We start from the raw sequence: 12,547 nt of genomic DNA, 5'->3' as shown, positions 1-12,547 counted from the left end.
GGGCAGGGCAACCAGAAAGTGCTCACGTGTTTTGGCTTAAATTACTATCACAGCTCCCAAGAGAAGGAAAGTAACATGAAGCTCCTTACCCCTCTCACATACGGGCTCAGTTTCTTTGTGGGTATTCCTGATCAGCAGCTCTTGTAGACTCTGGTGTGTATTCCAAATTTCTTCATCCTGGGACATGCCCATTTGCTGGGCCTCTGCTGGCTTCAGCTTGAAGCCTGGGGCCTCTGCTGTTTCTCCCAAGAGCACTGCCTCCTTTCCCAGCTCATGCTCTGCAACCTAGAAATAATGCCCATCCTTGTTACCATGGAACTTACTTTTCGTTTGGGAGTTGGTGGGAGAGGGAGGAAAAAGCAGAGTGCGAACTGTGGGAAGAAGGAGACGCTAAAGGAAATGTCACAAAGACTTAAAAGAGATACGAGACCACCAGTTTTCCACAAGAACTATACACAAAATATAAGAATATTGGCAGAAGAGGAAAAAAGGTGTGGTTACTGCCAGCCCTCCAAGACAGCAGCCCCCACCCTCTGCATCCAGCCCAGCTCAGACCACTAACAGGGCTGCACAGGCCACCTGTTCTCATGCTGCCTTGATTCTCATGCTGCCTTGACAGACTTTCTCTCCCAACTTAGATTCTTGCCTTAGTGGTTTTCTGTCTTCTCTCTCAAAAGATAAAGGAATTGAATTTAAAAGGTGTCTGTCAACCTGATTTTCCACATGGCCACCAGGGAAGAGTCTCACAGAGGATTGGGATGAAACGGAGAAAAATGTGGGAGGAAAGAGCCAGGGCTCTGAGCTTCCCTGATGGTGCAGTGGTTAAGAATCCGCCTGCCAATGCAGGGGACATGGATTTGAGCCCTGGTCGAGGAAGATCCCACATGCCAGACAGCAACAAAGCCTGTGTGCCACAACTACTGAGCCTGGGCTCTAGAGCCCAAGAGCCACAACTACTGAAGCCCGCGCACCTAAAGCCCGTGGTCCGCAACAAGAGACGCCACCGCAATGAGAAGCCCGCGCACCGCAACGAAGAGTACCTCCCGCTCACCACAACTAGAGAAAGCCCACACACAGCAACGAAGACCCGATGCTGCCAAAAGTAAATTAAAAAACAAAAGAGGGTCAGGGCTCCAACCTATCCTCAAGTAATTTTGACACAAAACGTGTGCCCTCCCGGTATTCTCAGTAGGCCTGTGAAGCTAGCTGGTATGCTGCCACCTGCCCAAGGGCATGCCCTGGATCCCCGCTCACAGCACAGCCAAGGAACAACCACTGAGGGAAGACAGTGGAGGCCCTTGTCTACGGTACAGAGGACACTATCACTCACGCTCTTTCTTCTCTCAGCTACTCTGTTGGGATTTCCAAATCTTTCTTTCCCTGTTTTCTTTCTACTTTTTCTCTTCCTGGGCAGTCTTCCTCTAGTTGTTTGGTTTCTCCTTCTTTCCTATCTTCACTCTTCTTTGGTCTCTAGGAATTCCTCCTTTTCTGGATCTGTCGCTTCCTCTCCAACTCCTTATTGCCTTTTGTTGTTTCTAAGAACTTGAGGCCCATCTCCTTCGCCGAGCCAGACTAGGCTCATTACCCTCAACACACCCTGGCTCCAAAGAGGGCAAAAAGCAACTCTCTCCCTAAGGCCAGGGAAGCCTCTCTCAGGATTTCTGAATCATATGCACTGACTATGGCTGTGGATCTGTGCTTTTACATTCTGCTTTACATGTCCTAAAGGGACAACAGAAGTTACCTATTTCACTTTATTTCTCAATTAATTGCCCCAATACATCCACCATCACCCTATTTCACTGTATACAACAGGAATCTTTCTTCTCACCCCATTCCTCGTTTGACCAGATTCCCTCTGCAAGTGTTCTACCAGGACCACAGCCTCCTCAATGCTCTGTAGATGGTGCTTCTTTATGCAGGTCTGGGTGTCCCTGGGCAGAATGGACAGGAACTGCTCTAGCACCACAAGTTCCAAGATTTGCTCTTTTGAATGAATCTCTGGCCTCAACCACCGACGGCATAATTCCAGAAGCTGGTCAACAGCCTCCCGGGGTCCAGCTGCTTCATGATAGAGGAAGCTCCGGAAGTGCTGGTGAGACCTCTCAGGACTGGGACTGTCCGTTTGGGGGGCATATTTCTTATGCTGACTGGAGCTCTCTGTCACAGGTCCCTTGGTCTCCCACAGAGTCCTGATCTGAGGGTTCAAGTACTCAGCCACCTTCAGATCTATGGTCATCATTCTTCTCGAGGAACAATTCTGCTCCTGTATTGGACACACCTCCAGCACTACCTCTGAAAACTGAGGCCCAGTCTGGTCTGGAACAAAATCAATAAAAGGATCTTCTTCCTAAGGCATTGAGGGCAGAAGAAAGTGCATGTCAGTAAGAAAGTCACATGAACTTTACTACTTGTTACTTATGAGAGAAACATGAACTTTAAAAATCAACTGCCAAAAAAACCCAAATCAACTGCCAGGCCCTTGTTTCTCTCATTTTCTTTCTATTATTCAGCTGAATACAGCACAGCTTATTAAAGACAAATGCCAATAAATCACTTTGCCTTAAAAAAAAAAAATCAGGAAAAGTTGGTGGGTGAAAAAACTAGTACCCACTGGCTCCAAGGAGTTTGGGGATTATCCAAAGATTTAATTGATGCACTTCCTATGCCATCCTCTCCGTGTAAAGTAAAGATCAGGAGAATATTCTGAGTTTCTCTTAAATTTCAACATATCGTCCTAGTTTGTCTTCAGTAAGAGGGTACAACTTCTATGACCTTTATCCTTTTGGGAAGATGGAAGCCTTCACTTCCTGGAACATTTGAGGTGCTCCTTTCCATTGTATGAAAACTGGCAGGAGAGCTGAAACAATGAGACCAGAGTAGAAGAAAAGTAAATCAGAAAAATGGAGCCTTATTCTTCTCAAAAGCAACCCCCAATTAAATAACTAGTTGCTCTACATTTGTCTTGGCATTTCTTTGGAAGACATATAAAGAGCACCATGCAGAAGGTGTATACCTGTGTATTTTTCCTTTCCTTTCCAAATTCACTTATTTATGTATGTATGTATGGCTGTGTTGGGTCTTCGCTGCTGCGCGTGGGCTTTCTCTATTTGCAACGACTGGGACGGAGCATAGGCTCTAGGCGCTCCGGCTTCAGTAGCCGTGGCTCGCGGGTTCAGCAGTTGTGGCTCGCGGGCCCCAGAGCGCAGGCTCAGCATTTGTGGCCCATGGGCTTAGCTGCTCCGCCGCACATGGGATCCTCCTGAACGAGGGCTAGAACTGTGTCCCCTGCATTGGCAGGCTGATTCCCAACCACTGTGCCACAAGGTAAGTCCTATACCTGTATTTTTAATTTCTCGTTACTTGACCTAGGAAAAATTACAGCTGATCCTTGTTCACAAAATGTTTATCCAAATGTCAATTGGAAGAAAAAGGACAGCATGTTAGTTGGTCATGATTACATTCAGCTGCTACATTTCTCCAGGGCTCATTTAGACCTCTAAGCGAGGCTGAGGAGAGCCTTGTGAGGCTCACTTTCCCTGAGGTGATCCAGCAGAAAGGGCACCGAAATTCTGCCCAGGAAGCTACGGTGTTCACAAACGGCCGGCTCCCGATGCCCACCTGGCTCTGAGGAGCAGGGACACTTCCCAGGCTTTTGCATCAGAGTAAGCTGATCTGACTGAGGCTGGACCGCCCGTTTCTCCCGCAGTAACATCAGCCAGTAAAGGAAACGCCGGCGGAGGCGGGAAAGTGAACACGACCGCCCGGGCGCGCCCGCGAGCACTGTGCCTGCGGGCAGTGTCCGAGCGGGCTCCCGCCGCGCGGCCCTGGGCGCCACCCGCACAAACGTTGGAGAAAGCGGCCTCACGAGCCTGACGGCGGGCCTCGCCCCAGACAGTCCTGTCGCCCGTCTCGGAAACACCACCGGCCGCTGTGCAGCGGCCGCAGTCTCTCGGAGGCTCCGGGGCCGGCGCCGAAGCGGAAGCCGCTTCTAGGTTACCTCGGACGGCTTGGCTTCGTGAAGGCCGCTCCCTCTTCCCGGGGCTCTACCACAAGTTGCCGCCGGCCCGGCCACCGCTATAAGAAGGACAGTTCCACGCCACGCGCCACTCAGGGGCGGGCCCCCGAGGCCCCGGGGTTTGGGAGCGCAGGCCGGGCACTATTTAGACCCACCTGGTCCCCCCTACCCGACCTGAAATCTTCCCTGCGCTGCTAGCTACCCGCACTCCAACCGGAGGCAGAAGTGACGCACTTCCGGGGAGGACCCGCTCAGCCCCGGCTGGGTCCGTGAGCGCTGCCGCTCCAGGCCGACCTGGGTGACCGGCCTCCTCCCGGGTTCAGCCCTGGCGGCAAGAAAGAGTTAAGGCCACCGAGTCCCCAGGCCCGCCCAGCCTAGAGGGCCCTGCGCGCGGCTTGGCGCCCTTGTGTCGCCGTCTCGCGTCCCAGCTCTGTGGGGCGCGTGCGTCCAGGGCGTTCCTGTGTCGTGTTCGGGCTGCCGGCGGAGCGTGGTGACCCAGGCCCCGCCCTGAGGGTCACCGTTCCCTTCCGTGCGCTGGGCCCCAGACCTTACCGCGGCTCAGCCGGCCGTGCCCGAGCTGCCGGCCAGGGCCCTGTCGCAGCTTCCCACAGTACGAGGTCGTTTTGTCCCGGTCAGGATCGACGGCCCCTGAGGGGTGTGTACTCATTTCTGGGCCGTGCGTGCACACACGATTCTGTTTTTTCTTGTGAGGTAGGTTTTTACTTGTGAAATAGGTTCCTTTTATAGATCTCCTTGACAGAGAATTGAGAGATAAGGAGTGACTTGATCGAGGTCACATAATTCACCAGTGGCAGGTCCTCCAGTGGAATTTAGGGCCCCTTTGTCCTGTTTTCTGCTTTTTCCACCACAGCGTGCTCCCTGGAGCATGGGAACCTTCTTTTCATCTTGTCCTATAGTGTCTGGTAGAGTTGCCTGGGTAAAGTAGGCATTCCATAAATATTTACTGAATCATATTTATAAGAATCTGAGTATTTCGGTTGTTGGCTTCCAGTATTTCCAGTTGTCATTGTTTTCATCGTGTCAGCCTATACTAGTCAAGGGATTATTTATTAAGTCTACTATGTGTAGCCAGTGTTATAGAGTAGATAGGACAGAGCCTTTGATTCAGGGGATCTGGCAAAAGAACTGAGGCAATTTCACAAATATCAGCAACACAAGGTAGGAAAGGGTAAGACATAAGCTGAACGCCGTGGGAATTACAAGGAAATGAAAGTCGATTTGGGGGTTGGGGAAAATTATAAAAATCCTGGAGGGATTTGCCCACAGCAGGGAGTGGGGCCACATTCCAGGCAGAGGGTAAGGTAAGAGCAAAGCCTTGAAAGCTTCAGAGATGAGCATGTGAGAAAATCTGTAGTACTTTTTTTTACTAAATGTAATTCGGGTACATTTAGAGAAAGAGAAAATAAGTTCTTGTGGATCTACTGTGGAGCGCTTGGAATAGAAGTGAAGAGATTGCATTTAATAAAGTAAATAAAGAGCATCATTTGAGGGTTTTTGAGGGAGCTTCTTTCCAGGGCAGTTCATCTGGAGCTGAGTTTAAGGTGGGAACAAAAATGGAAGACCATTACAAGGTCATTATGCTATTTTTGCTTTTAGGTAGACTGGTGTTACACTCCTCTGAGGCATAGATCTTGATCCTTTTTGAGGGGGAGAAAAGGATTAAGCAGAGGTGATAATAATAAGCATCTGACGGGAATTCCCTGGCGGTCCAGTGATTAGGGCTCTGTGCTTCCACTTCAGGGGGCACTGGTTCTGTCTGCCAGGGAACTAAGATCCCACAAGCTGCGCAGCGCAGACAAAAAAAAAAAAAAAGCATCTGCCTAAGTTGCTTGAATATATTTCAAAGCAGGTTCATTTTCTTAGAATCTCAGGTTGGGACTTAGTTTCTTCAAAAGTAACTACCGCTTCCACAACCTAAGTGTCCATCGACAGATGAATGGATAAAGAAGATGTGGCACATATATATGATGGAATATTACTCAGCCATAAAAAGGAACGAAATTGATTTATTTGTAGTGAGGTGGATGGACCTAGAGTCTGTCATACAGAGTGAAGTAAGTCAGAAAGAGAAAAATAAATACTGTATGCTAACACATATATATGGAATCTAAAAAAAAAAAGCAGTGGTTCTGAAGAACCTACGGGCAGGACAGTAATAAAGACGTAGACAATGGACTTGAGGACACGGGGAGGGGGAAGGGTAAGCTAGGATGAAGTGAGAGAGTGGCATGGACTTATATAAACTACAAAATGTAAAATAGATAGCTACTGGGAAGCAGCGCATAGCTCAGGGAGAAGGGAGATCAGCTTGGTGCTTTGTGATCACCTAGAGGGGTGGGATAGGGAGGGTGGGAGAGAGACACAAGAGGGAGGAGATATGGGGATATATGTGTATGTATAGCTGATTCACTCTGTTATAAAGCAGAAACACCATTGTAAAGCAATTATACTCCAATAAAGATGTTAAAAATAAATAAAAATAAAATAAAATTAGACTATGCAGGAATAAAGAATTATATGTGATAAAAAAAAAAAAGTAAGTACTGCTTCCAGTCAGAACCAGTGGGCAGTAAATCTCTTAGCATTGAGATCCTCATCATCTGGACCAAGGCTGAGCATATAATTGGAACTTGAACTGAATAAATGGAGTTCTGCCAGCGGTGCCCCTGAATTGGCAGGCCTGATTCATAACATAGGTAGGGAGCTGGTTAGTGAACAAGGGGAGAAGAAAGTGGGAAAAGAGACCCTATGAAAGGAAGAAGAGGAAACAAGGCACAAAATGGTGAATTGTGAATGAGGGTCACTGATGATTGTCATCATTTAAAGTTTGGTGCCATAGTTCCTTACCCTTGCTGTGGAGCCCACAAAAGTCCCCCAAGTCTTTCCTTTTGATTTCACCTTTCCCTGCCTGGGCACAGTTTGAGAAATAATGAATGTCCAGCTGGAAAGCAATGAAAGCAAACACATGCAGTTTATTTTGAGATACCACACAACTGCCATAGTGGGCTGAATGGTTTTGCTGGGTGACTGGCTGCTTTAATGGTGTTGCTACTGGCTAACAAACACTTTCTTTTTCCTTTTTCCATTTATAATAGTAATTGCCTTAGTTAGAGCTGCCTCTTTTAGAAGGTTGCTTGATCCTAACCTGTCATTGGCTCCATACCCTATTAACTGTCGTACTTTCATGATCCTCTTAGTACTCTGTAAAGCAGTTGACATTTTTTGCAATAAATGTTAGAGGAAAACTAATGGTCTGGACCCTTCTGGGTTCCTAGGTGAGAGGCTTTTGAGAATTCTGTGTAGTTGAGAAATGAATGAAAGTCACTCAGGCTCTGCCCTAAAGGAGAGGAAAAATAACTGAAATACCATTTTTCTCATTTCTCTGACATACTTTTCTTTCTTCATAGCACCTGGAATGGATAAAAGTGGCAGTTTTTGTTACTTCCCATGAGGTTGTGTATCTGGAATAAGAACCATGAAATTAATCTAGAGTAGGACATTTCTACAGACATGGAATGGCACTGGGTGGCACCAGGAGGACTTGAAAGAAATATTTGAGGGTGCAGAGCTATAGAAGAGTTTGCCAACAGAAGGACTAATGGGAAACAAGTGATCAGAATCACCAATAGAGAAACCTTTAAAATTTCTTCAAGCAATGCAAAAATTGAGTCTTAGGTCAAATTAAGAAAAATCTATAATGAAGAGAAATCAGGTAAAGTCTCAAATATAAAAAGTATGTTACTTAACACTAAGTGTAAATTTAGGAAAAGAATCACAAGGACAGATCTTTTTAATACTTTTTTAACTACTGTAAAATTTTTATAAAACTTTTGGACTCGTTTCTAAGAATTGCCATGATTCTGAAACTTGATTATATCCCAAATATGGAACAATTCAGTGGAAAATAACACTTGAGAATACACCAGATGTACACAAGGAAGAAGATCTGAGAGTGGAAAAGTGCCAGTAACAAATACATTATTTATATACTTACAGATTACCTTGGTAAACATAAGAAACACTCAAGTTAAAGCTTAGTCTTTGAGAATGCTGTATTGAATGCAGTAAAAGTTGGATTTCATTCATATGGACAACAGAACCTACTAACTTTCTTCTTCACTGAAAGATACAACTGTTTCCGAATTCCAACTCTCTAGACATCCCACTGTCAGGGTAGCTTGGAGTATTTATCCAGGTGGATGGACTGCTGCCCAGCGAACACTACATGCAGAGCAATATGAGCACCATTTTCCTTTCTGGCAGTGAGGTAAAATCAGCTTGTTTTGGAAGAGGAGAAGCCACACTGCATCTTTGTTACACAATATTATTCTGTCCTTGCCTTTAAGGCTTTCACACTACTTTGTGAAGCACTACTTTTTATTGAGATTTATCTTACCTGAGTCTGTCCCTCTTGTGAGCACATCTCACCTCCTCTCTTCCTTTTGTGTCTTTTCCTGTAATCAGTTAGGGAGAGTATGCAGGTATTCCTGTTATTCCTGACTGGTGCTGCTGCATCTGTCAAGGGAGAGAAGAAAGAGCATTCAGAAGGAGGGTTCTGAAGACTGACCATCCATGTCTTGCAGGAGCAACAACTAGACCGGACCTTGCACTGGCAACTTTCTGAGTTCAGACCTTTACCTCTAGACTAGCATTTCAATCATGAGCCCTTATCCTTTTTAGCCCATTACCCTTCAGTATAAATTCCTATGCCTTCTGGGGGGGCGTTGTGCTAGTTGGGGGAATGGGGAGTTGTTTCGTTTTTAATTTTTTTTTCCAATTCAGTAATGCTTTTTCCTTTTTACCCCTGTTGATTGCCTGAAACCAAATTCAGTATGAATAAGAGAGGGAAATATACAACACTGAATTTGGAGGAGAAAATGAAGGTTCTAAGTAGGATTGAAGCAGGACGATCTCTTAAAAGTGTAATGGATGAATTTGGAATCAGTAAATCAACATTTTATGACATTAAAAAGAACAAGAAATTGATTTTGGACTTTGTACTGAAGCAGGACATGCCATTAGTAGGGGCTGAGAAGAGAAAGAGAACAACAGGAGCCAAATATGGTGACGTGGATGATGCAGTCTACATGTGGTACCAACAGAAACGCTCAGCTGGTATCCCTGTGAGAGGTGTGGAGCTTCAGGCTGCTGCCGAGAGATTTGCACAGTGTTTTGGGCGAACAGACTTCAAAGCTAGCACTGGTTGGCTTTTTAGATTTCGAAATAGGCATGCAATTGGGAACCGAAAAGTATGTGGGGAACAAGTCCTACGTTCAGCTTCAGAAAATGTTGAGCCGTTTCGACAAAAACTGTCCATGCTTATCAAAGAGGAGAAACTGTGTCTTGCTCAGCTGTACAGTGGGGATGAGACTGACCTCTTTTGGAAGTCAATGCCAGAAAATACTCAGGCAAGCAGAAAAGATATCTGCCTGCCAGGGAGGAAAATAAACAAAGAACAATTGTCTGCTCTTTTATGTGCAAATGCGGATGGTACTCATAAGTTAAAGTCAATTATTATTGGAAAATCAAAGCTGCCCAGAAGTGTAAAAGAGGACACATGTACATTACCTGTGATATACAAACCTAGTAAAGATGTTTGGTTCACCAGAGAATCGTTTTCAGAATGGTTTTTTCAAAACTTTGTTCCTGAGGTCAAGCACTTTCAAGTTAATGTTCTAAGATTCCATGAGGAGGATGTCAGGGCCTTGTTACTTCTGGACAATTCTCCAGTTCACCCTTCCACTGAATCACTAACCAGTGAGGATGGTCGAATAAAATGCATGTTCTTTCCCCATGACACTTCAACCTTGATTCAACCAATGAATCAGGGTGTGATCTTGAGCTGCAAACGACTTTACAGGTGGAAGCAACTTGAGGAGAGTCTTGTAATTTTTGAAGAAAGTGATGATGAGCAAGATAAAGGAGAAAAAGGAGTTTCCAAGATTAAAATCTACAACATAAAGAGTGCAATTTTTAACTGGGCAAAGAGTTGGGATGAAGTAAAACAAATAACCATAGCAAATGCATGGGAAAATCTTCTTTACAAAAAGGAACCTGAATATGATCTTCAAGGCTTAGAAGATGGAGCTTATAGAGAAATTCTTGAGAAATATGGGGAGTTGGAAACCAAACTGGATAACGATAGGGTGTGGTTAAATGGGGATGAAGAAAAGGGCAGCCCCCCGAAAACAAAAGGTGGAATTATAAAGGAAGTTGTTCAAAAAGCGGGAGCTGAGGAACAGACTGCTGAATTTAAGTTATCTGCTGTAAGAAAGAGTTTGGACTACCTTCTTGACTTTGTTGATGCAACACCTGAGTTTCAAAGGTTCCATTTTACACTGAAAGAGATGCAACAAGAAATAATCAAGAAGCAGTTCCAGAGTAGAATCCATTCTAGAATTGGTAGCTTTTTGAAATGTAGGCCTCATAATATTAAGGATTCCTTCAATATGCCTTCAACTTCTGGTTGTAGTAAGTAGATATTGTGTTTAAAGATTTCTGCAGTTATGTAATGATACATGAATTAGACTTGTTGTGAACTGTCGTTATTTTTATCAACTGACCTCACTTTGCACAGCAATGCCCATTTATACTGTTTATAAAATACACGATTTGAAAGTAATAAATTTGGGGCTTTTGATGTATAAATATGTTCATTAATCTATATTTTTTTCTATTTTAGACAAGAACTTGAATAATGAGGAACTATTGTCCCAGATTATCTAAGGTGAAATGGATGTGGGGAAAGCATTAAAGTCTAAATGTATTCACAGCATATAACAAAGAAGCTATATATATGCTGACTAGTTATTTAAGAAGATAAGGACAGACTTGGTTTTCAATTTAATGGTATGACATACTCTGCTCTTGTAAATGAGTTACCACCTGTTTAGTGTTTGTTTTCTTCTTATTGTGGAAGTGACATATGCTGATTATAAAAAAGATTTATAAGAAAGATAAAAAGCACCCAAATTCTGTCAACTGATGATAGGCTCCCTTAACACTTTGGTATATTTCATGTATTTTAAAAAATAGGTAAGTTACATTGTAAATACAATTTTATATCTTATTGTCTTAGCATTTTTGTTACTTATAAAATTAGCATTTGTGAACTACAATGAGGTATCACCTCACACTGGTCAGAATGGCCATCATCAAAAAATCTACAAACAATAAATGCTGGAGAGGGTGTGAAGAAAAGGCAACCCTTTTGCACTGTTGGTGGGAATGTAAATTGATACGGCCACTATGGAGAACAGTATGAAGGTTCCTTAAAAAACTAAAAATAGAACTACCATACGACCCAGCAATCCCACTACTGGGCATATACCCTGAGAAAACGATAATTCAGAAAGAGTCATGTACCACAACGTTCATTGCAGCTCTATTTACAATAGCCAGGAAATGGAAGCAACCTAAGTGTCCATCAACAGATGAATGGATAAAGAAGATGTGGGGACTTCCCTGGTGGCGCAGTGGTTGAGTCCACCTGCTGATGCAGGGGACACGGGTTTGTGCCCCGGTGCGGGAAGACCCCACATGCCGCGGAGCGGCTGGGCCCGTGAGCCATGGCCGCTGAGCCTGCGCGTCCGGAGACTGTGCTCCACAACGGGAGAGGCCACAACAGTGAGAGGCCCGCGTACCGCAAAAAAAAAAAAAAAAAGAAGATGTGGCACATATATACAATGGAATATTACTCAGCCATACAAACTGAGTTATTTGTAGTGAGGTGGATGGACCTAGAGGCTGTCATACAGAGTGAAGTTAAGTCAGAAAGAGAAAAACAAATACCGTATGCTAACACGGAATCTAAATATGGAATCTAAAAAAAAAAAAAAGTTCTGAAGAACCTAGGGGCAGGACAGGAATAGAGACACAGACTTAGAGGATGGACTTGAGGACACAGGGAGGGGGAAGGGTAAGCTGGGATGAAGTGAGAGAGTAACTGACATACATACACTACCAAATGTAAAATAGATAGTGGGAAGCAGCTGCATAGCACAGGGAGATCAGCTCGTGCTTTGTGACCACCTAGAGGGGTGGGATAGGGAGGGTGTGAGGGAGACATAAAAGGGAGGAGATATGGGGATATATGTGTATGTATAGATGATTCACTTTGTTATAAAGCAGAAATTAACACCATTGGGAAGCAATTACACTCCAATAAAGATGTTTAAAAAAAAAAAGCATTTGTGGAGCAAGCCTAGCGTAGAATGGATTGTGGAAGAAGTTGAGGGGGAATGTCATATGATCATACTGGACAGCACTCTACTTCAATGCATTAAACATCTGTTTTTCCCCCAATGGTCATAAAGTCCCAGAATAAATGACTGGCAGTCACACCCTTTTCAAAAGTATTCGAGGGAGTTCCCTGGTGGCCCAGTGGTTAGGATTCCAGGTTTTCACTGCCGGTCCGGGGTTCAATCCCTGGTTGGGGAACTGATATTCCGCAAGCTTCGTGGCACAGCAAAAAAAAAAAAAAAAAACTTTTAATTTTTTTTGAACTTT

General features: G+C 44.5%; 1 protein-coding gene across 6 annotated transcripts in view; it reads right to left on the bottom strand.

The window, feature by feature from the left end:
• The window catches only part of LOC112409412 (zinc finger protein 75D-like), a 32,175-nt gene extending 27,959 nt beyond the window's left edge, over window positions 1-4,216 (bottom strand). For all 6 annotated transcript variants that reach the window (XM_024759533.1, XM_024759529.1, XM_024759531.1 and 3 more), the window contains exons 1-4: window positions 3,622-4,216; window positions 2,776-2,860; window positions 1,832-2,350; window positions 90-285 (exon numbers count right to left, since the gene is read on the bottom strand). In XM_024759533.1, the coding sequence (XP_024615301.1) occupies window positions 90-285; window positions 1,832-2,350; window positions 2,776-2,838 (778 nt within the window). In that variant the 5' untranslated portion in view covers window positions 2,839-2,860; window positions 3,622-4,216. The remainder of the gene's footprint in view (window positions 1-89; window positions 286-1,831; window positions 2,351-2,775; window positions 2,861-3,621) is intronic.
• Window positions 4,217-12,547: the final 8,331 nt, after the last annotated feature.

This window comes from Neophocaena asiaeorientalis, unplaced genomic scaffold (genome assembly GCF_003031525.2).
Source record: "Neophocaena asiaeorientalis asiaeorientalis breed wild unplaced genomic scaffold, Neophocaena_asiaeorientalis_V1.1 scaffold254, whole genome shotgun sequence".
NCBI classification, from domain to species: domain Eukaryota; kingdom Metazoa; phylum Chordata; class Mammalia; order Artiodactyla; family Phocoenidae; genus Neophocaena; species Neophocaena asiaeorientalis.
The sequence above is the reverse complement of the archived record's forward strand: the minus strand, read 5'-3'. Positions and strand labels throughout refer to the sequence as shown.